Here is a 25051-nt window from a genome sequence, read left to right as displayed (position 1 = left end):
CAGTGACTCAAGCCGGGAATCGAACCCGGGTCTCTGGCGCTGTGAGGCAGCAGTGCTAACCCACTGTGACACCGTGCCGCGCGATCAAAAATATAGAAACTTATAAAATTCTAACAGGGTTATACAGGGTAGATTCAGAAAGAATGTTCCCAAAGGTCGGGGGAGTCCAGAACTAGGGGTCATAGTTTTGAGGATAAGGGGTAAACCTTTTGGGACTGAGGTGAGGAGAAATTTCTTCACCCAGAGGGTGGTGTATGTGTGGAATTCACTCCCACAGAATGTAGTTGAGGCCAAAATGTTGCGTGATTTCAAGAAGAAATTAGATCTAGCTCTTGTGGCGAAAGGAAACAAGGGATATGGGGGGAAGGGGGAATCAGGATATTGAATTTGATGATCAGCCATGATCAAAATGGCAGAGCAGCTCGAAGGGCCGAATGGCCTCCTCCTGCTTCTAGTTTCTATGTTTCTAATGTAAACTGATATAGCGTGTTTGATGTAATAAAATGTCCCAAGATTCCTCACCGGACCATTCTGGTGTGGTACTGAGATACATAAGAAGATATTAGTAAAATGGCCAATATCTTGGTCAAACAGGTAGGTGTTGAAGGAGGAAATTGAGGGAGAAAGGGTGCAGAGATTTAGGGAGGGATTTCCAGAGTTTCAGATGCAAGCAACAGATGACACAGACACCAATTAACAATATAATTGGAGATGCTCAAGAGGTCGGAATTGGAGGAGCATAGAGATCTCAGATTGGCCGGAGGAGATTACAGAAATAGGGAGGGAGCAAGACTGTGGAGGGATTTGAAAAGAAGGGTGAGAATTTTAAAATCAGGACATTGATTAGCAGGAGCCAGTGAGAGTCGGCGAGTACAGGGGGTGATAAGGGAACGGGACTGGGAGGCCAGCCAGGTGTCAAGTCTAGAAGTGGCAAAGGCATAAATCAAACACAGATTAACAGTAATCTGAAAGTCTCGACTCATGAACCAGTGATTTCAGATCCTGCTATTGGTGTTTGAGAATTTGGGTTCAGTTTGAGAAAGCTGGTTAATGAGAGGCTGGTCTCAGTAAAAGTCACCAGAAAATTGATGGATTGTCATAAAAACTGGTTCAACCGTGTCCTTTAGGGAAGGAAATTGGTCAACCTCACCCAGTCTGACCTGCATGTGACTCCCGCCCCACACCAACATGGATGACTCCTGACTTCCCTCAAAAGTAACTATTCAGTTGAATCAAACCAATGCCAGTTATTAATTATAAATTCACTGGATGTGGGTGTCACTGGCAAGGCTAACGTTTTATTGCCTGCCCCTAATTGCCCTGAGAAGGTGGCACTGAGCTACCACGTTGAACCATCGCTGTCAGAGTTTTTATACAGCTGAGTGGACACTTCAGAGACCGTGGGCGGAGTTTTCCCGTCCCGCCCGCCACGGGAATCATAGTGGGCGGGACACAGACCACGCAAAGGTCCGTCGACTTCGGGTAGGATTTTCTGGCCTTGGGGCGAGCGCGGCATGGAAACCCCACCCCATGTTGGAGTCACAAATCAAACCAGATCACCCCCTGGAGAAGGGAGATGTTTGCAGAAATTAGGAAAAAGAGGAGGCCATTCAGCCCCTTGAGCCAACGAGACAATGCCTAATTTGTGTCTTAACTCCATCTGCCCGCCAACTTTTAATGTCCTGCATAGCACAAATCTATCGCTCCTCCTTTTGACATTTTTAATTAACCCCCAGCCTCCTTTTGAAGGAGTAAAGTTCTAGATTTCTACTAACACTTTTCTACATAAACCCCGGCCTGCCTTTAATTTTAAAGTCTTGCCATCCTGTCCTGAACTCCCCTTGCCATTGTAAAGTGAAAACCCAGCACTGGTTGTTGGTTACCCATGTAGATTCCTGGGGTTGGAGTGATGGGTTGATTTGACAATGGAATAATCCAGCCAAATACATCGGCAACAAGTTCCAACCCATCAGCACATTCCTTTACTTTTCAGTGATTTTTCTTCTCTCCCAATACAACATGGCCCATTACGTGCTTCTCTGATTCTTCTTCAACTCATCCCCACATCCTTGACCTGTTTGTTACTCGTCTTTCTCTAGGGGGGCACGGTGGTTAGCACTGCTGCCTCACTGCGCCAGGGACCCAGGTTTGATTCCTGGCTTGAGTCGCTGTCTGTGTGGAGTTTACACATTCTCCCCTGTGTCTGCGTGGGTTTCCTCCCACAGCCCGAAAGATGCGCTGGTTAGAGGCATTGGCCATGCTAAATTCTGCCTCGTTGTACCTGAACAGGTGCCGGAGTGTGGCGACTCGGGGATTTTCTTTGTAACTTTATTAATGTAATTAATCTATTAATGTTAGCCTACTTGTGACTACTAATAAGTAAACTCTACTCAGTAAAAAAAACAAGCTACTCATTTCAGTAAACTAGACGCTTGTAGCATGTGGGAAAATTAGTGCGACGTTTAAAGTTGCCATTGGGGGGATTCCGTGGCCTCCCCGCGGTGTTTTTCACAGCAGGAGGTGGCGCACCGTTTGCTGACGGTGGAATATCCTGGTCCCGCCGGTGTCAGTGGGATTCCCCATTGACTGCACCTCACACCGCCGGGAAACTCACGGCAAGGCTGTGCCGTCAGCGGGACCAGAAGATCCCGCCAGTGGGAAGAGCTGGAAAAACCCAACCATTATGTCCAGTTTCCCCCACCCAGTCCGCTCGATCGACCCGTGTCCTTACTTTTTACAAAAGTAAATTTCAAATGTATTTTTTTGGGTGTAGGAACCTAACTGCTGTCCAGATGTGAAGTTTAAAATGTGTGGCCATTGGGGCAGTCAGCAAACGCACATCTTACAGCAAAACATCAACACTCAGCAAGCAACAGAGATTTCCACTGCTTGGGACATTCAACCAGTGTTTTGCCGTCTCGGAGGCCAAGGCGTAACCCTTCAGCCGAGGCCTCTCCTGCACTGCTCAATGGTCATGAGGATCTGCACCATTACCAACAGATTGTCCCTTATTTTAAGGGATTGGCCCTTATTTCGATTGTTTGTCCTGTGTCCTTTAAGGGAAGGCTTTTGTCCTGTACCCTGAGGACAACCTTTGGGGAGACTTTGAGCGCGACTGCGAGTGAGTGAGTCAGTCAGCAGAGAAACTATAATGTTAGGACTGCACAAGAAAAAGATACAAAAGTCTGAGGTCACGTACCAACCGACACAAGAACAGCTTCTTCCCTGCTGCCATCAGACTTTTGAATGGACCTACCTCACATTAAGTTGATCTTTCTCTACACCCTAGTTGTGACTCTAACACTACATTCTGCACCCTCTCCTTTCCTTCTCTATGAACGGTATGCTTTATCTGTATAGCGCGCAAGAAACAATACTTTTCACTGTATCCCAATACCAGTGACAGTAATAAGTCAAATCAAATTAAAGATAAGTTGTAAGTTTTAGTTGATTTGAACCCCTGCCCCCCCTGTCCTATTATGGTCTCTAGACCCCCCCTCCCCTAGTCCCACAATCAGATTGTCCTTTATTTACTTTTGTTAAGAGTTGGCCATCCTGACCAAGAAAAATATTAAAGATAAAGATTAAAATTGTTTCTCTCTATACACCACATCAAATCCTTTAATTGCACTAAACAGCTCAATTAGAGTGAACATTATCTCCCCGCGGAGTTCAGCCTTAAAGATGCAGCTTTTTTTAACCTGTGTCTGGACCGGAGGTTGCTGTTTGTACAGAGGAACAGACCCCTTGAGGCACAGGACAGTCTGAAGGGCACCAGTTAATGATGATAGAGGCTCGTATCTCGCGCAGATCTGCGTCTGGGAGTTACACCCTGCACGGATCAATGACGCAGCCACAGGGTCCATCTTTTTGTTTTCTCTCGTGTGTGTCAGTTCTGGATACATGTTGGTATCTTGGGTCTCTGGCAGTTCTGTAGCTCTGAGCAAAACAACATTGAGGGATCGCGGCCACACCTCATTGCTGTAAAAACCACAACATTCCAGTGCAGAAATACCCACTCCAGAAGGGCTTAACAAGGCAGCCTGAAACACACACACACTCACAAATACCTCCTGGTACATTAACCCCAAACAGATTCCAACCCCCTTCCAAATAAAGACCTTTTCACCCACAGGCTCTTGTCCGAGTTCAGACCAATCCCCTTTCCCCGATAAAATAGGTCTATAAAATAAATAGGAGCATAGATAAGGTAGATAGTCAACTTCTTTTCCCAAAGGTAGGGGAGTCTAAAGCTAGTGGGTTTGGGTTTAAGGTGAGAGGGGAGAGATACAAAAGGGTCCAGAGGGGCAATTCTTTCACACAGAGGGTGATGAGTGTCTGGAACAAGCTGCCAGAGGTAGTAGTAGAGGCGGGTACAGTTTTGTCTTTTAAAAAGCATTTAGACAGTTACATGGGTAAGATGGGTATAGAGGGATATGGGCCAAACGTGGGGAATTTGGACTAGCTTAATAGTAAAAACTGGGTGGCATGGACAAGTTGGGCCGAAGGGCCTTTTCCATGCTGTAAACCTCTCTGACTCTAATGCCAAAATTTTACCGGCACACCCGCCCCGATTCTGGGACGGGCAAGGCTCGCATTCTCCTTTGGCCTCGGGTGGGCGAGATGGTAAAATTCCGGCACGTGATTCTATCACCCCTGGGCACGCTGCCCCACATAGGCTCCTGGCACGGCAATGTCTCCATTTAACAACTCCAACTCTTGTTTCACCCCCTCTGCGGCCTTGCCCCATGCCATCTCTATCTTTGTAATCTGCTACAGCCCCCCTAACACGCCATGAGATCTCAGCGTCCTCCAATTCTGGCCTGTTCACATCTCGGATTTTAAATCGCTCCATCATTGGTAATCATTGCCTTCAGAGCAGCTATTGTCCCCTAAGCCCATCAGAGCCCCGTCCTGATCCGGTGACTGGAGTTGGACACTCGGGGGGGGGGGGGGCACCTCACTGGCCGTTCACGCCACGCTCTCGCTGCAGCGAGGTCGGAGAATTTGGCGAACAGGCAAATCCCACCGGCGTGAGCGGTCGGATTCCGGCCTCGGTTTTTTGAGCAGCTCTATATAACATTCTTAAATATTAAACAGGTGCCATTGTCTGTCTTTTATGCCACTTTTCCAAAACATTTCTGATGATGTGGGAGCAGTCGTTAGAAGAAGCAACGCACACAGCTCCTCCTTACCCACACCACCCCAAGGTTGTTTGTACCTGCGGAGCACATTCATGTTGTAATGGAAGAAGTTATTCAATGTTTAGAAAACACTTTCCAACCTCCTCAGGTCACGAAAGCCAAGTTCTAAATTTGAGTTATTTTTACGTTAGTGATATTGCACGAGCTAATTTTAGTGTTTGGAAGCTGGCTGATTAAGGGTGACGTGTATTCAAATCTGTTGAATAGTTGTTTGTGAGTTGACCTTTTCAGATGAAGGTTTTCTGATGTTGTTCAGTGGCAACGGGACCAGCTTGAGTCTGAGACACACTTTCCATCTCTACCTGCGCTGTGATGAGTCAGTGCTAAAATCTGCTTGGCTAGACTGGAAGTCATCTAAAACCCTGCTGCCCATGTCCTAACTCGCACTAAGTTGCTCATTCATCATCCTCTTGCTCGCTGGCCTACACTAGCTTCTGGTTCAGTAAAACCTTGATTTTAATTGTACTTGTTTTCAGCTCCCTCATGGCCTGATCTCCTACAACCTTTCGAGATCTCTGCGCCCCTCCAATTCTGTCTTCTCGAGCATCTCCCTCAGTTTTAATCACTCCACCTTTGGCAGCCCCTTTCTCAGCTGCCTGAGACCAAAGCTCTCTCCATCTCTTTTTATTCCTTTAAGATGGTCCTCAAAGCCTACCTATTTGCCCAAGCTGCTTGTCACCTGTCTTAACATCTCCTTATTCAAGATTCTCTTAATGTTAACGTGCAGGTTCAGTCAGCAGTTAGGAAGGCAAATGCAAAGTTAGCATTCATGTCGAGTGGGTTAGAATACAAGAGCAGGGATGTACTTCTGAGGCTGTATAAGGCTCTGGTCAGACCCCATTTGGAGTATTGTGAGCAGTTTTGGGTCCCGTATCTAAGGAAGGATGTGCTGGCCTTGGAAAGGGTCCAGAGGAGGTTCACAAGAATGATCCCTGGAATGAAGAGCTTGTCGTATGAGGAATGGTTGAGGACTCTGGGTCTGAACTCGTTGGAATTTAGAAGGATGAGGGGGGAACTTAATGAAACTTATAGGATACTGCGAGGCCTGGATAAAGTAGACATGGAGAGGACGTTTCCACGAGTAGGAAAAACTAGAACCAGAGGGCAGAAGCTCAGGCTAAAGGGATGATCCTTTAGAACAGAGATGAGGAGGAATTTCTTCAGCCAGAGAGTGGTGAATCTGTGGAACTCGTTGCCGCAGAAGGCTGTGAAGGCCGGGTCATTGAGTGTTCCCCCCCCCCCGATAGAAACATAGGAACGAGAAGCAGGAGGAAAGTGGAGTTAAGACCACAGTTGGATATAATTGAATGGTGTAACAGGCTCAAGGTCTACTCCTATTTCTTGTGTTCTTATGGAAGGTGCCATATAAATACAAGTTGTTGCTGTAGACTCACATAGCGAACTAACACAGGGCTCAGGCTGATTTATTTCCCCCCTCCTCTCTTGAAGTGCAGACCACCACACCCCATCTTCCCCCAACACCCAAATCTTGTGTTTTGGGACCTAGCTGTTGCCAAGCACAAAGAACAAAGAAAATTACAGCACAGGAACAGGCCCTTTGGCCCTCCAAGCCTGCACCAACCAGGCTGCCCGTCTGAACTAAAACCGCCTATCCTTCCGGGCACCATAATCCCTCTATTCCCATCCTATCCATGTATTTGTCAAGATGCCCCTTGTTCCACAGTAACTTGCCAAAGCGATCGCTTTAACCTTTGAACCCAGATCATGACCATTTCCAGTAACTTTCCGTGGCTGAACCCAGTCCGATTCTCAGTCAATTGCCTGACTCAGGGGGTTTCATCAGTGGACTTGCCTCTGGCCAGCGTCAGCCCCTCCTTCTCCCTCATCACCAATATGTTTAACAATAAAAGTTCCCAAAGAACCTTGAACCCAGACGTATGTTTGAACTCCTCCACGATATTCCTCCCTGATTTACCTCATGATACTGTCTGGGGATTTATTCATAAATCCCTGGAGACACCAGGACAATCCTGGAAATTTGGCCATGCAACTCTCTCTCCTGACAGGAAGACTCCAGTTTAAGATCAACTCACTTCATACAGAACAGGAATCAAACCTCTTCAATACCATGGACACCAAATTGTTTGAGAAATTTAGATATCTTAAATTAATTCCTGGGATGTGAGCATTGCTGACAAGGCCAACATTTATCACCATCCTCCATTGCCCTCGAGTAGCTGACAGTGAGCCGCCTTGAACCGTTGCAGCCTCTGGAGAGGGTTCAGAAAAGATTCAGGAGAATGGTCCCAGGGATGAGGAACTTTCCACAGTATGAGTATGGGTTTCCTCCGGGTGCTCCGGTTTCCTCCAACAGTCCAAAGATGTGCAGGTTAGGTGGATTGGCCAAGCTAAAGTTGCCCAAAGATGTGCAGGTTAGGTGGATTGGCCATGCTAAAGTTACCCCTTAGTGTCCAAAGATGTGCAGGTTAGGTGGATTGGCCAAGCTAAAGTTGCCCAAAGATGTGCAGGTTAGGTGGATTGGCCATGCTAAAGTTACCCCTTAGTGTCCAAAGATGTGTAGGTTAGGTGGGATTAACGGGCTAAATATGTGGGGTTATGGGGATAGGGCCTGGGTAAGATGTCCCATTAGGGAGTCGGTACAGACCCGACCGGCCAAATGGCCTCCACCTGTACTGTCGGGAATCTATGATTCTAACTTCAGTTACGCACATGGATTAGAGAAGTTGGGACTCTAGGGGATTTTCACAGTAACTTCATTGCAGTGTGAATGTTAGCCTATTTGTGACTACATGGCACGGTGGCACAGTGGTTAGCACTGCTGCCTCACAGCTCCAGTGACCTGGGTTCAGTTCCGGCCTCTGGTCACTGTCTGTGTGGAGTTTGCACGTTCTCCCCGTGTCTGCGTGGGTTTCCTCCGGGTGCTCCAGTTTCCTCCCCACACTCCAAAAATGTGCAGGTTAGGTTGATTGGCCATGTTAAATTGGCACTTAGTGTCCCGGGATGTGTAGGTTAGAGGGATTAGTGGGGTTACAGGGATAGGGCCTGGGTGGGATTGTTGTCGGTGCAGACTCGATGGGGAGAATGGCCTCCTTCTGCACTGTAAGGATTCTATGATTTTAATAAGTAAACTTTAACTTTGCATTCCTTGGAGAAGAGAGGATTCAGAGCAGATTTGATGGAGGTGTTCAAAGTCATGAGGAGTGTGAAGAGAGTAGAGAGGGAGATACTATTCCCACTTATAAGAGGGTTCAAATTTAAAGTAATTAGTAAAAGAAGCAAAGGCGACATGAGGAGAATGTTTTTCATGCAGCAAGTGGTTATGGGCTGGAATGCACTGTCTGAGAGTGGTGGAGGCAACTTCGATCAAGGCTCTCAAAAGCCTGTAATCTGAAATGCAGAATGTGCAGGGTTATGGAAACGGCGTGAATAAATTGCTAATTTGGAGAGCTGATACTGACATGATGGGTCGAATGGCCTTTTTCTGTGCTGTACAGATTACAAAAACAGAGAGGCCATGTTGGAGTTGTATAGAACTTTGGTGAGGCCACAGCTGGAGCACTGTGTGCAGTTCTGGTTGCCACATTATAGGAAGGATGTGATTGCACTGGAGGGGGTGCAGAGGAGATTCACCAGGATGCTGCCTGGGATGGAACATTTAAGTTATAAAGAGAGGTTGGGTAGGCTTGGGTTGTTTTCGTTGGAGCAGAGAAGACTGAGGGGCGACCTGATTGAGGTGTTCAAGATTATGAGGGACATGGACAGGGTGGATAAGGAGCAGCTGTTCCCCTTAGTTGAAGGGTCAGTCACGAGGGGACACAAGTTAAAAGTGAGGGGTGGGAGGTTCAGAGAAAATTTGAGGAAAAACCTTTTTACCCAGAGGCTGGTGACGGTCTGGAATGCGCTGCCTGGGAGGGTCGGGGAGGCGGGATGCCTCACATCCTTTAAAAAGTACCTGGATGGGTACTTCTATACGCCCTAACATTCAAGGTTATGGGCCAAGTGCTGGCAATGGGATTAGGTGGACAGGTCAGGGCCTTTCATGCGTCGGTGCAAACTCGATGGGCCGAAGGGCCTCTTCTGCACTCTTGTATTCTGTGATTCTGTATCAACTCTGTGATGGTGTAGGTACACCCAGAGTGCTGTTGGGGAGGGAATTCTAGAATTTTGACCCAGCGACAGTGAAGGAACGGCGATATATTTCCAAATCAGGATGGTGAGTGACTTGGAGGTGAATCTCCAGGTGGGGGTGTTCCCAGATATCTGCTGCCCTTGCCCTTCTAAGTGGTAGAGGTGGTGCGTTTGGAAGGTGCTGCCTACGGAACCTTGCTGGGTTCCTGCAGTGCATCTTGGAGATTTTGGAGGGAGTGAATGTTTAAGGTAGTGGATGGAGGTGATGATCAGACAGGCCATTCTGTCCTGAGGGTGGCATGGTGGCACAGTGGTTAGCACTGCTGCTTCACAGCATACATACATGCACACACACATGCAGGTACACACACACATATATAGATGAACACACGCACACGCACACACACACACACACACACACACACACACACACACACACACACACACACACACACACACACACACACACACACACACACCGTGCCAGTGAGGATGAGAGAGTTGCTGGACAATGATCAGGAGTTACTGTCAGTAAATGTGAAGCTGTGAGATTGTATTAAACATCCAACTGGGCGCTTGGGGAGATGCCACCCTTACCCACGCTGGTCTCGTGTGTGACTCCAGTCCCAGGCCAGCGTGGTTGAGGTGTAATCGTTCTCTGAAATTTCTCAGCAAGTCGCTCAGTTGCATAAATGCACGAGTGACCAGGGGGTCAGCGATGATTGCTGCGAAATTCAGTCACATCCCCAGAGCAAATTAAAAGATACAATTTGACAAAGATAATTGGTTAAAGGCCGGACCCGCCCAACATTCCGAGATATGGGAAAAGAACAGGAAAATGTGATTAGAACAGGTGATTGTGTCAGTTAGCTTGCGCTCCTTTGCGTTTTCAAAAGTGGAGAGGGAATCTAATCGAGGAGTTTAAAATGATTGAAGTAAAGTTAAAGTTTATTTATTATTGTCACAAAGAGGCTTACATTAACACTGCAATGAAGCTGCTGTGAAATTCCCCTCACCACCACACCCCGGCGCCTGTTCGGGTACACTGAGGGAGAACTTAGCATGGCCAATACACCTAACCAGCACGTCTTTCAGATGGTGGGTGGAAACCGGAGCATCCGGGGGAAACCCACACAGACACGAGGAGAACATGCAACCTCCACACAGACAGTGACCCAAGCCGGGAATCGAACCTGGATCCTTGGCGCTGTGAGGCAGCAGTGCTAACCACTGTGCCACCGTTTGATAGAGAGACAGAGATAGAGAGAGAAACTATATTCTCCGATGGCTGGACTCAGGACGAGGGATTAATCTTTAAATGAGCGTCAGTCGGGCTGTTGTGGGATGAAAGGAGAAAACAATTTTTCAAACAAAGGATAATGGAATCTGGAATTCGCTCCCTCACAATGTGTAGAAAATGGGCGGGGATCAGCCGGAGCTTCCTGCTCGGAGCTGCATGGATTCCTGTCCATTAGGGATATGGAGCAAGGTGAATTATGTTGAGGTGCACGCCATAGAGTCATAGGGCAGGATTTTCCAGCCGCACTCGTCCCGAAACCAGAAAATCCCGCCCGAGGTCAACGTGTCCCGCCCGCTACAATACCGTGGCGAGGGGGACGGTAACATTCTGGCCACTGTCAGGAAGGCACAAAAACAGACCATTCGGCCCATCAAGATCATCCATGATCTAATCGAATGCTGGAGCTGTTCCTCTACTCCTGGCAGGGTTTCCCCGGAATTTATCCCATTTCACACGGAAAGTCAGGAAAGGGACAACTCTCCTGCCAAAAATAAACTGGGAATTCCCACCTTTGACATGGAAAAACATGACATTTTTTTACACCTACTACTGAATGAAGAAAGGGGCAACTGCTCTGGGGCAAGAGCTCTCTGTCTGTATGGTCACTTGAAGTGAATAGTTCAGGATGCATTTCTGTTTTGGATTAAATGTGAATTTGGACTGACCCCCTCATCCTCTCTCCCCGCCGCTTTCCCCCCCCCCACCTCTCTCACCCCTGCACCAAAAAATCTGTTCTTCTGCACAATGGAATCAACAAGAAATGTTGCAGTGTTGACAAATGGGATTAGACGAGATAGTTCTCGATACCGAGCCAGGACCAGGAGTCATTCGAAGGGGCCAAATGGATTCCTTCTGTGCTGAAATTTATTCCCATCTTGTTGCTCCGTCGGCAGTGAGTTCCAAGTCATTAAGTTTTGTAAGTTTATTTATTAGTGTCACAAGCAGGCTTACATTAACACCGCAATAAAGTTACTCTGAAAATCCCCCAGTCGCCACACTCCGGCGCCTGTTCGGGTACACTGAGGGAGAATTTAGCATGGCCAATGCACCCTAACCAGCACGTCATTTTGGACTGTGGGAGGAAACCCTCGCAGACACGGGGAGAACGTGCAGACTCCGCACAGACAGTGACCCAAGCCGGGAATCGAACCCGGGTCCCTGGCGCTGTGAGGCAGAAGTGCTAACCACTGTGCCACTGTAAAGTAAAGTTTTATTTATTAGTCACAAGTAAGGCTTACATTAACACTGCAATTAAGTTACTGTGAAATTCCCCTAGTCACCACACTCCGGCGCCTGTTTGGGTCAATGCACCCCAACCAGCACGTTTTTCAGACTCTGGCGGGAAACCGGCGCACCCGGAGGAAACCCACGCAGACACGGGGAGAACGTGCAGACTCTGCACAGAGACAGTGCCCCAAGCCGGGAATCGAACCCCGGGTCCCTGGAGCTGTGAGGCAGCAGTGCTAACCACTGTGCCACCGTGCCACCCACAATTACCACTCGGACATAAAATAAAAGGGTTTTCCACGCGCTCTCCCACTCCATCTCTTGCCCAAAGCCTTCAATCTGTGCAGCCCCCCCCAGCCCCACTGCAAGTCCTCATGTCATCAGCCAATGGGAAGAGCTTTTCTATCTCTACCTTATCTCACCTGGCATCATCCTGATCAAGTCTCCCCCAGGGACGGGTGAATCACTGGGGGCTGCATAGTGTTGGCGGAATGGTCTCCTTCAGTGATGCCATTGTGACTTGTTAATCTCCAGGATTCTGAAACTGGATTAAAAATTCCATTCCAGGATTTGCTGCCAGCTTGCCTGCACTCCGACTGCGCTGTGCACTTGTTTCAAGTTCAAGTTGGTGAAAGTTTTACAGAGAGAGAGAGAGAGAGAGAGAAAGTAAAACAATATTTCCCTCAATCAGTCTAACTCCTAATTAAGAGGAAGGTTTTTACCTCTACTTGAGTCATCTTAATACCTAAACTCACCTGAAGATGAGGGTGAGGAGGAAGATTTTCCCAGTGCTTTTCTGCTGGGGAATGTAACCAGGGCTTGTGCCGATGGCTTCTAACCGTCCTAGGAACTGTGGCAGGTGAGTGTATTCACTGCAACAAGAGGGTCCTCTCTCTATTTCTCATTCTCTCTCTCTCTCTCTCTTCTTCTCTCCTCTCTCTATTTACTGATTTTCTTGTTTTTAGGTACTTTATAACAATGTTTGTACTTAGCAAAAGCCGAAAGGTCTTGGTTTTTTTTTAAAAGGTCTTGGTTTTGGCAAACAGGAAATATTTCTCCAGCCGCCAGGGCTTTGGGGGGGCGGGGAGGGGGGGCGGCGGGGCGGTGGGGGGGTGAATTTCCCTGTTTGTTTGTTAAGGCGACTGTGTGTTCTGGATTTTGGCTTCTGGCCCACGGTGAGCCCAGGATTTTGTCCGCGTTGCCTTCTCCCAGAGACCAGCCCTGCCATGTGAGATCCTGGCAGTTGGTTGTTGGACTTTAAACCCTCCACCAGAGTTTTCTCCTCCTCGTTTCCCTGTTGGCAGCGGCTCCAGAAACCCGTTAACCTTTCGAAGTCTGGAGTATCGAAATAGAAAGTTTTAAAAAAAGATTTGAATGAGGAGCTTGGCTTCGGATAATGAAGGGCTGCAAAGAATGTGGTTTTATCCCCTTCTGTAATAATGTGGATCAGATCGGCACAGCTGGTGGAAATCTCACCTCTGAGTCAGAAGCTGGAAGCTTCAAGAGAGAGTCCAGGGTGTGAGTGAACTGAGGGTGAGGCAGAATTGGACAAACCATCCTTCACCCTACACCTCATACCAAGCCTCCTCGCGCTAGCTCAGTGGCTCAGACTAGCATGACTGATTTTCAGAACCCACAAGTTGTCTTCCTAGTCTCCTGGCCAACATTCTCCCCTGCATTAGTGGCAGATGTTGGTCATGAAGAGCACAGAAGAGGCCATTCGGCCCATCGAGTCTGCACCGACACATTAGAAACACCTGAACTCCCACCTGATCACATCTGCCAGCACTTGGCCCATAGCCCTGAATGTTATGACGTGCCAAGTGCTCATCCAGATACTTTAAAGGATGTGAGGCAACCCCCGCTTCCACCACCCTCCCAGGCAGCGCATTCCAGACCGTCACCACCCTCTGGATAAAACCGTTTTTCCTCAAAGCCCCCCTAAACCTCCTGCCCCTCACCTTGAACCTATGTCCCCTCATGACTGACCCTTCAACTAAGGGGAACAGCTGCTCCTTATCCACTCTGTCCATGCCCCTCATAATCTTGAACACCTCGATCAGGTCGTCTTCTCTGCTCCAATAGAAACAACCCAAGCCTATCCAACCTCTCTTCATAACTTAAATGTTCCATCCCAGGCAGCATCCTGGTGAATCTCCTCTGCACCCCCTCCAATGCAACACATGCTTCCTATAATGTGGCGACCAGAACTACACACAGTGCTCCAGCTGTGGCCTCACCAAAGTTCTCCTTCCCTGCATCTTGCCTGTGCACTCTGTCCCTGCGCGTCTCCTCCTCACTCTTAAGTTGATGAAAGGACCCTATAGGGTTGATAGCGAGGAACTATTTCCAGCAGAACCATAAAAATCAAGGCAGGATATCCAGGATTGATGTCAGCAACTCAGTAGAAATCTGGAACTCTCTCTCCTCAGCCATGGATTCTGAGGGTCAATTGGAGTTTTCAAGACCATGATTGGTTGATTATTATTAGGTTAAAGGTATCAGGGGATGTGGAGCGAAGGCAGGAAAATAAATGTGCACTCGCGATGCCGAAGTGTACAAGGCTGTGCGCCAAGTGATAATAGAATGGTATTAATTTTAAAGTTTATTTATTAGTCGCAAGTCGGCTTACATTAACACTGCAATGAAGTCACTGTGAAAATCCCCTAGTCGCCACACTCCAGCACCTATTCGGGTACACTGAGGGAGAATTTAGCATGGCCAATGCACCCTAACCCAGCACGTCTTTCAGACTGTGGGAGGAAATTGGAGCACCCGGAGGAAACCCAGGCAGACACGGGGAGAACATGCAAACTCCGCACAGACAGTGACCCAAGCTGGGAATTGAACCCGGGTCCCTGGCGCTGGGAGGCATCAGTGCTAACCACTGTGCCACCATGTACAGTTAGGTAGTTATTTTTGACCGTCACAGGCGCGATGGGCCAAAGGGGCTTTTTTGTGCTGTCGACCTCTGTGACTCCTGAGATAAGTTGCAGATCAGCAATTAGATGCCAGCACAAGCTGAAGGGGCTGAATGGCCTTCTCCAGCTCTTATATACTTTCACTTTGCCACAGTTTCTTCCCTTTTTTCTGATACCCAATTTGCAAATTGTTTTACCAATTCTCATTAAACCAATGGTTTTAACTTTAAACATATAATCCTGTGAAGTATTTAAAATTCCTTTGCACAGACTGTTCATTGTCATGGCATATCCAAAGCACGTTAATGTACAAAAACCTCCCAAGGCAGGAGTAGAACTGAATTAATGAAGATTTAGGATGAAGATCTTTGAGATTTAAAGTTTTAAAGTTTAAAATTTGTTTATTATTGTCACAGGTGGGTTTACCTTAACACTGCAATGAAGTTACTGTGAAAATCCCCTAGTCGCCACACTCCGGTGCCTGCGCGGGTACACTGAGGGAGAATTTAGCATGGCCAATGCACCCTAACCAGCACGTCTTTCGGACTGTGGGAAGAAACCGGAGCACCCGGAGGAAACCCACGCAGACACGGGGAGAATGTGCAGACTCCACACAGACAGTGACCCAAGCCGGGAATTGAACCCGGCTTCCACATTCCGAAAGATGTGCTGGTTAGGGCGCATTGGCCATGCTAAATTTGCCCTCAGTGTACCGGAACAGGCGCCGGAGTGTGGCGACTAGGGGATTTTCACAGCAACTTCATTGCAGTGTTAATGTAAGCCGACTTGTGGCAATAATAAATGAACTTTAAGCTGAATACTATTCTATTCTCATTTGCCAGCACTTGGCCCACTGCCTTGTATGCTTTGGCATTGCAAGTGAGGCAGCAGTGCTGACCACTGTGCCACCATGCCGCCCACGTGAAGAAGGCCCCTTATCTCAGCATCCTGCTGGATTTCTATATATAAACGATTTCATGCTTTGCTGACCTCTCCATAAACCCATCCCACACGTTGATCATTCTCTATGAGGAAGAACTTCCCAGAATCATCAGGAATGACCCAGTGAGGATCTGTGTCCCCTCGTCCTATCATTCCCGTCTCACAGCCAGATCTTCTGCACAGTTTATTCACTGAATCTGGGGTATTATCGGGTCATTGTCTCAGAGAGGGTGTTTCCACTTGTGGGGGAGTCCAGATTTTTGGGCCATGAATGTCAGATAGTCACTAATAAATCCAATAGGTAAGGAGGATCCTCTTTACCCAGAGAGTGGTGAGAATGTGGAAGCCCTTACCACAGAGTATGGTTGAAGTGAACAGTGTTTAAACAACTTTAAATTTAAAAAAGCGCGAGATAATCTTTATCTGAACGTTAACGTGCAGGTTCAGTTGGCAGTAGGGAAGACAAATTCAATGTTAGCATTCATTTCTAGAGGGCTAGAATACAAGAGCAGGGATGTATTGCTGAAGCTGTATAAGGCTCTAGTATAGAACATAAGAACATAAGAAATAGGAGCAGGAGTAGGCCATCTAGCCCCTCGAGCCTGCCCCGCCATTCAATAAGATCATGGCTGATCTGAAGTGGATCAGTTCCACTTACCCGCCTGATCCCTATAACCCCTAATTCCCTTACTGATCAGGAATCCATCTATCCGTGATTTAAGCATATTCAACGAGGTAGCCTCCACCACTTCAGTGGGCAGAGAATTCCAGAGATTCACCACCCTCTGAGAGAAGAAGTTCCTCCTCAATTCTGTCCTAAACTGACCCCCCTTTATTTTGAGGCTGTGCCCTCTAGTTCTAGTTTCCTTTCTAAGTGGAAAGAATCTCTCCATCTCTACCCTATCCAGCCCCTTCATTATCTTATAGGTCTCTATAAGATCCCCCCTCAGCCTTCTAAATTCCAACGAATACAAAGCCAATCTGCTCAGTCTCTCCTCATAATCAACACCCCTCATCTCTGGTATCAACCTGGTGAACCTTCTCTGCACTCCCTCCAAGGCCAATATATCCTTCCGCAAATAAGGGGACCAATACTGCACACAGTATTCCAGCTGCGGCCTCACCAATGCCCTGTACAGATGCAGCAAGACATCTCTGCTTTTATATTCTATCCCCCTTGCCAACATCCCATTTGCCTTCTTGATCACCTGTTGCATCTGCAGACTGTCAGACCCCTTTTGGAGTATTATGAGCAGTTTTGGGTCCCGTATCTAAGGAAGGATGTGCTGGCCTTGGAGGGGGTCCAGAGGAGGTTCACAAGAATGATACGGGAATGAAGGGTTTGTCATATGAGGAGCGATTGAGGAGTCTGGGTCTATACTTGATGGAATTTAGAAGGATGAGGGAGGATCTAATTGAAACTTACAGAATACTGAAGGGCCTGGATAGAGTGGACATGGAGAGGGTGTTTCCACTAGTGGGAGAGACTAGAACTTGAGGGCACAACCACAGAGTGAAGGGACGCTCCTTTAAAACTAAGATGAGGAGGAATTTCTTCAGCCAGGGGGTGGTGAATCGGTGGAACTCATTGCCACAGAGGGCTATGGAGGTCAGGTCATTGAGTGCCTTTAAGACAGAGATAGATAAGTTCTTGTTCAATAAGGGAACAAGGGTTATGGGGAGAAGGCAGGAGAATGGGGATGAGAAAAATATCAGCCATGATTGAATGGTGGAGCAGACTCGATGGGCCGAATGGTCTAATTCTGCTGCTATATCTTATGGTCTTATGAGGGAGAAATGAAAAGATGGAGTATGTTGATGGGATAAGGTGGAGTAGGATGGGAGGAGACCCCCTGAGGGGCATAAACACTGACCTGGCTGAATGGCCTGATCCTGCAAGCTCTGTGGGACTCTGCATCCCTCCGATGAGTTGCTTTCTTTCCACGTCTGAAAGCCTGAGGTTCTCCAGTCGTTTCCTCTCCACTCAGTCTCTCCGAAACCGGGGCCCAGACCCGTGGCTGGTGCCGCGAGGTTTTCAATCTCTCTCAGTCACCAGAGTGGAAGTTTCCAGAAATGTATGAGAATTTGAAAAAAAAACAACCAATCTATGGCAGGCGTCACCTGTTCTTGTTTAATTGAATTCCGTGAAAAATGAAGGTCACTGAACAGGAAAGAGTGAACTAATTGAATTTGTGAATCATCCGCAAGGAGGTACCATCAACCCCAGATGTTACCAGTTTAATAGTCTAGAATGTATTTATTTATTTAAGTCTATACATAATGTTTCGCATGGGACACCAGAGTCAGTTGTTTCTTCCATGCATTATTTTTGGGCTGGCTTCCTTGTACCGGAATATTTATCTTACCACATTGGTCACGAGAAAGCTGATTTAGTGTCTAATTTTGTCGAAATTAACACCAACACTGGTCTCAGAATGGTTTATTATATTAATGGTGCTATATAAATGCAAGTTGTTGTGTGTAAGCAGAGGACCCTTGTTATATATTTAAATGGGTTGCAGGTTGATCTAAGGGCTGGTCACATGATTTGATGGTGATGTCATTAGGATGTTGGCACAGCTTTGACTTTCAGTTTTGTATTCTGTGCAGAGCAGAGAACACCTCTTTCAATAAAACCTGTTGTGTGTTAGTTTGAATCTACGTGGGCAAACCACATTTTTTTTGTGTGTTAAATCCCAAACCGCTAATATAGTTAGAGCATTACAAGGCTGGACACAAATTTCATTTGAACCGTTACTCTGTGGTTTTATTTTCCATAAACGAGACATTCAAGTTGCTCTCAGATAAATATTAGCCAGGACCTTGGAGAGATTTCCCTGTTCTTTGAAATGGTACCGTTAACGTTCACCTGACAGGGTAGAGGGGACCATCTCATCCAAAAGATGGCACGTTGACGAGTTCCTTCGTTATCGCACAGGGACCTGGGTCGTTTACTCAAACCTCAAGAGTGGGTCTTGAATGAAGCTTCAGTTTACAGAGTCTCCCAGGTACCGCAGACTGATCTCCCCAACAAAACGCAGTCAATTGAGGATAGTTTTATAATACAGCTAACGTGCTGCATTCAACCCCTGTGACCTTTAGCAGGGCCGTTCTCAGCTTGATTGACAGCAGAATTACCCAATCTTCTCCACTTTCTGGCCTGGTATGGAGTAGGATTGCCAGCCCTCTAGCATTGACCAACAGTCTCCAGCAGTTGGGTTAAGTTTCTGGGGTTCTGTTACGAGGAAAGTCCAAGGCAGAAAATGACTATTAATTATTATCTATTAAAAAAGTCTTCATAGAATTCGTACAGTTCAAAGTCAGCGATTCGGCCCATCAAGTCCGTATTGACCCACCATTTTTTATCTGACCCAGGCCCGATCCCCATAAGCCCGCATATTTACCCCCACTAATCCCCCTAATCTACACATCTTTGGACACTAAGGGGCAATTTAGCATGGCCAATCCACCTAACCTGCACATCTTTGGATTGAGGGAGGAAACCGGAGCACCCGGAGGAAACCCACGCAGACACGGGGAGAATGTGCAACTTCCACACGGACGGTCAGCCAAGGCCGGAATTGAACCTGGGTCCCTGGCGCTGTGAGGCAGCAGTGCTGCCCCATTCCCCTTTTTTGGGATTACTTTTGTTTGTTGGAGTTGTGGAGGCGGGTAAAGAATATTTAACATTAAAAGGAACATACAATTGAATCACAAAGAATCTATCCACTTTCTCATTGGTGGGTTGGCAGCGCCCCATGGTGACTGACGTGTCGGACAGCCAATGAAGGGAGCACGGGGGCGGGCCAGCCTGAGGCAGGACATCACGTAATGGAACCTTCAGGAATATGTTAGGACGGCACGGTGGCACAGTGGTTCGCACTGCTGCCTCACAGCTCCAGTGACCCCCGTTCGATTCCCTGCTTGGGTGACTGTGTGGAGGTTGCACATTCTCCCCGTGTCTGCGTGGGTTTCCTCCGGGTGCTCCGGTTTCCTCCCACACTCCAAAGATGTGCGGATTAGGTTGATTGGCCATGCTAAAATTGCCCCTTAGTGTCAGTGTATTAGCAGGGTAGATATGAGGGGTAAAGAGAGGGATAGACCCTAGGTGGGATTGTTGCAGGTGCAGGCTCAATGGGCTGAATGGCCTCCTTTTGCACTGTAGGGATTCATGTTCAAACACAGTTGGTAATTGTCATATTCAGCCAAAAAATATAAAATCCTAGACATGCCTTAACTCTGTCCCTCAGCAGACACAATACCTGTTGAGGCACCGGAGGGTGTTTCAAAAAACAAAATAAGTAAGAATTCATAGGCAGGATAAAACATGAAACCTGTCTCTCATCCTGAGATATCCTATGAGTGTTTCCCTGCCAAGTGTGTTCTGAACTGTTTCAAAAAATGCAGAGAGTTCATTCAGCATTTTAATAACTACATGAAAAGAGACAGTGACTGGCCCAGGGGGAGATGTTACCTTGCCATATTCACTTGGGAATATCTACTGCTCAAGGCAAAGTTGCCATAATCCCAGATGACCATTCGCTGTGACTGGTGGTGATTTAATCTAAGGATCTCCACGACTCGGGCGAGGGGCAAGGTTGACAAGGCGGGGCCTTCATGAATAACCTCAGCCAGTCCGGGAATTGAACCCATTCTGCTGGCATTGCTCCCCATCACAAACCAGCCCTCCAGCCAACTGAGTCAACGCAAAGTAAAGTTCATTTATTAGTCACAAGTAAGGCTTACATTAACACTGCAATGAAGTTACTGTGAAATTCCCCGGTGCCTGTTCGAATCATAGAATCCCTACAGTACAGAAAGAGGCCATTCGGCCCATCGAGTCTGCACCGACCACAATCCCACCCAGACCCTACCCCCATATCCCTACATATTTTACCCACTAATCCCTCTAACCTACGCATCTCAGGACACTAAGGGGCAATTTTTAGCATGGCCAATCAACCTAACCCGCACATCTTTGGACTGTGGGAGGAAACCGGAGCACCCGGAGGAAACCCACGCAGGCACGAGGAGAATGTGCAAACTCCACACAGACAGTGACCCGAGCCGGGAATCGAACCCAGGTCTCTGGAGCTGTGAAGCAGCAGTGCTAACCACTGTGCTACCGTGCCGCCCCAACGGGTCAATGCACCTAACCAGCACGTCTTTCAGACTGTGGGAGGAAACCGGAGCACCCGGAGGAAACCCACGCAGACACGGAGAGAACATGCAAACTCCACACAGACAGTGACCCAAGCTGGGAATCGAACCCCGGTCCCTGGCGCTGTGAAGCAGCAGTGCTAACCACTGTGCCACCATGCTACCTGAAGTCTGAATGAATTGGCAAGTTGAATTGTGTAATGGAAGGAGCAAGAGTTATAGAATAGCTATAATGAGGGACTTCAATTATCCAAATATCTACCGCGATAGCAGGAGTGAAAAAGGGCGGAGCGGGCAAGGTCTGGTTCTCGAGTATGTGATGGGCTAAATGGATTAAGTGGATTGAGTGTCAGTATGGGAACATCTGGGGAACAGTGATCATTGTAAGGTTTCGGTTGACTATGGAAAATAATAAGGACTGATCCAGGATAGGAATATTTAACTGGGGGACAGTGAACTTTGATGGGGTAGATGTGGATCTGACCCAGATAAACTGGCAAGACAGTAACAGAGCAATGCATCATCTTCAGAGATAGTTCTAGAACAGTAAAGGTATATTCCTGCAAAGGGGATAGAGAGAACCAGCAAATCCAGAACTCCCTGGATGATACAGAGATAAGGATTAAGATAAAGTGTGCTTCTGACCGATGCCAGGTACATTATTCAACCAAGAATCAGGCTGATTTTAGAAGGTTCAGTTGGGAAAATGAATTCAAATCCCACCATGCCAGTCTGTGAATTAACAATTTTTTTTAAGATCCAGAAACCAAAAGCAGTAAAAACGACCATGAAACTGACAGATTGTCACTGGAAACCAAACCTGTTCACTGACATCCTTCAGTCGTGATGTGGAGATGCCGGCGTTGGACTGGGGTGGGCAACAGTAAGTAGTCTCACAACACCAGGTTAAAGACCAACAGGTTTATTTGGTAGCACGAGCTTTCGGAGTGCTGCTCCTTCATCAGGTGCCTCACCTGGCGAAGGAGCAGCGCTCCGAAAGCTCGCGCTACCAAATAAACCTGTTGGACTTTAACCTGGTGTTGTGAGACTTCTTACTGATCCTTCAGTCGAGGCTCCCTGCTGTCCTTGCATGGTTCCAGTCTGACACCAACATGGCTGACGCGAGCTAAACAAGACACTCAAACTGGCGGTTCGAGGAGGCAGTTCGCCATTACCACCTTCTTGAGGCAACTAAGGATGGACAACAAATACCAGCCTTGCCACCGACACCCACTTCCCATGAGTGAGGATTTTGCCAATCTTATTTTGATTTTGTCAGTCGCCATCCCTGTTTCGAAAAGGACACAACAGCTTCATAGTAACTAGAAGCAGGAGGAGGCCATTCGGCCCTTCGAGCCTGTTCCGCCATTCATTTTAATCATGGCTGATCATCAAATTCAATATCCTGATTCCCCCCCGCTTCTCCCTCCATATTCCTTGATCCCTTTAGCCACTAGGGCTATATCTAATTTCTTCTTGAAATCACACAACAGAGGACAGTTAGGAATCAACCATGGACTGGGGTCACATGGAGGGTTCACCCCAGTCCAACGCCGGCATCTCCACATCGTCACGTGGAGGTCCAGACTGGGTCAGGACAGCAGCTTTCCTATCCTAAAGGATGTGGGTGAAGCAGTTGGAATTTTCTGTCTGTCTGTTGGCTTCCGGGTCATTTTACGGATACTCTTTAGGGGAGAAAGTTTCAGATTTCCAATTCCCTTTGTGTGAGGAAAGTGCTTCTCGATTTCAACCCTGAGTTTGTCCTTTTATCTTTTCATTTTGATTTTATGTTTGATCTTGTTATCTAAACTGATGAATACAATTGGGTGTAATCCACAATTTGAAGCTCTTGTATTTGAAATTGATGAGTTGTGTTGGCAAATCCCATTTTAATTTCTGATTGTTTTTTTCTTCACCCGGGAAGTGCCAGCGGTGTGGATGTCTCCAAGATCGAAGAGATGGAGAAGATGTTAAAGGAGGCACAGGCTGAGAAGGCGCGGCTTTTGGAAACAAGGGTAAGTAAAACTAGGATCCAGCTGAATAGCAGGCTCAGGAATTGTGTTGTCACCATGGTTATGTTTTATTGGCAAAATCCAGAGCCTATTTCCTGCCTACTGCACCTCCCCCCCCCTCCACCCCCAGAATGTCCAACCACATCAGAGCACCAACTATCCCCTCCACCCCATTTCCATTTATTTTGTTTCATTTCATTTCATCTCATTCTCCATTTCATTGCTCTCACTCTTTCTTCTGGGTGGCATGGTGGCACAGTGGGTTAGCACTGCTGCCTCACAGCTCCAGGGACCCGGGTTCGATTCCCGGCTCGGGTCACTGTCTGTGTGGAGTTTGCACATTCTCCCCGTGTCTGCGTGGGTTTTCCTCTGGGTGCTCCGGTTTCCTCCCACAGTCCAAAGATGTGCAGGTTAGGTGGATTGGCCATGCTAAATTGCCCCTTAGTGTCAGGGGGACTAGCTAGGGTAAATGCATGGGGTTATGGGGATAGGGCCTGGGTGGGATTGTGGTCGGTGCAGACTCGATGGGCCGAATGGCCTCCTTCTGCACTGTAGCAATTATTTGATTCCACCCCCCCCCCGCCTCCTCCACCCCCTCATTTCTCCAGGCCAACTGCCACATTCGTCAGGCAGTCCTTTGCCAAGCTGTACCTCTGCTCTGCCATTCACACATTCGGATCACTTAATGGAGACTTTCAACACCTCCCTCAGCCTTCTGCCTCCTCATTGACATTCCCTTTGTCCAATTCCCCACCACCCTCCCTACCCTCATCGTATCTGCTCTGCTGACTCTCTTCCCTCTCAGCTCTGACGAAGGGTCATCCAGACTCAAAACGTTGACGCTATTCTCTCTCCACAGATGTTGTCAGACCCACTGAGATTTTCCAATATTTTCTGTTTTTGTTTTGGATTCCAGCACCCGCAGTATTTTGCATTTATCGGAGATGTGGAGAAGTTGTTTCCAGGGGGGCGGGGCGGGGGAGGGGGCAAAAAACCAGGGTTATAAATACGAGAGAGTCGCTAATAACTGAGGAATTGAGGAGAAACCTCTTCACCCAGAGAGTGGTGTGATTGTGGGACTCGCAATCACAGGGAGCAGTTGAGACTGAAGCATGAATTCATTGCTCGCTAAGTACATGAGGGAGAAAGAGATAGAGGGACCTGCTGATAGGGAGAGATGCAGTCAGGTGGGAGGATGCTCGTGACTTCCATTTCACTTGGGGTTTGTTAGTATTTAACTTTTCATTTCCAGACACACTGACCCCAGACTAGGTTCCAGCCGGTGATTGTTCACAGCAGTGCGGGTATTGTGCCCCCCGGCACACACGAAGGCCGATTGGAATCGGGCACACTGCCCCGGGGCCTTCAGTAATGTCTCACTCTCATTTCCTGTTTCAATTCCAGCAGAGATTCAGATGTTCAGTCCCTCTTTGGTTTTTAAGGATTAAATTTCAGAAATTCCAAAGTTTCAGTGGGACACTAGTTATGTTTGTACATGTGGCATGTGTGTGTGTATCTGTGATAAGGGTGTGTGCATATGTGTGTGTTTTTGTGTGCACGTGTGTTGTGCGTGTGGTATCTGTATATATGGATGTGTGTGTGTGTTTTTGTGTGTGTCTGTGTGCGCTATCTATGTCTATGGGAATGTGCATATATGTGGGTGTGGTATCTTAATATGTGTGTGCGTGTGATATCTGTGTAAATGGGTGTGTGTGTGTGTGATCTGTGTATATCCGTTTGTGTGTGATATCTGTGTATATGGGTGTGTGTGTATGATATCTGTGTATATGGGTGTGTGTGTGTGATGTCTGTGTATATGGGTGTGTGTATGTTTGTATTTCTCCGTTGGGATTCTCAGGCCTCCCTGCAGTGTTTTTCCTGACGGTGGGAGGTGGAACGCCATTAGCCGGTGGTGGGATCTTGTACTTCCGCCCCTGGCAATGGTATTTCCCATTGATGCCATCCCACGCTGCCAGGAAACGCACGGAGCAGGTGCGCTGCCAGGGGGACCGGAAGATTCTGTCAGTGTGAAGAACCAGAAAGCGCGCCTATCGTTTTCCGACCCTCTGAACAGATTAGTGCAGAGATGGTGATGAAACATTCCATCGGGTGGAGATGGAGGGGTCCTGTCTTCACAAAACAGTGTCAATGTTTGATTGTTAAGAGATAGTGGGC

At 47.6% G+C, this 25051-nt stretch overlaps 1 protein-coding gene across 29 annotated transcripts in view; it reads left to right on the top strand.

The window, feature by feature from the left end:
• Window positions 1–25051, top strand: part of phldb1b (pleckstrin homology-like domain, family B, member 1b) — a 334696-nt gene that overhangs the window by 296953 nt on the left and 12692 nt on the right. For all 29 annotated transcript variants that reach the window (XM_078199087.1, XM_078199084.1, XM_078199080.1 and 26 more), the window contains one exon: window positions 22789–22879. In XM_078199087.1, coding sequence (XP_078055213.1) covers window positions 22789–22879 — 91 coding nt within the window. The remainder of the gene's footprint in view (window positions 1–22788; window positions 22880–25051) is intronic.

This window comes from Mustelus asterias, chromosome 27 (assembly GCF_964213995.1).
Source record: "Mustelus asterias chromosome 27, sMusAst1.hap1.1, whole genome shotgun sequence".
NCBI lineage: Eukaryota > Metazoa > Chordata > Chondrichthyes > Carcharhiniformes > Triakidae > Mustelus > Mustelus asterias.
Note: the sequence above shows the minus strand (reverse complement) of the source record. Positions and strands in the feature narration are given on the sequence as shown.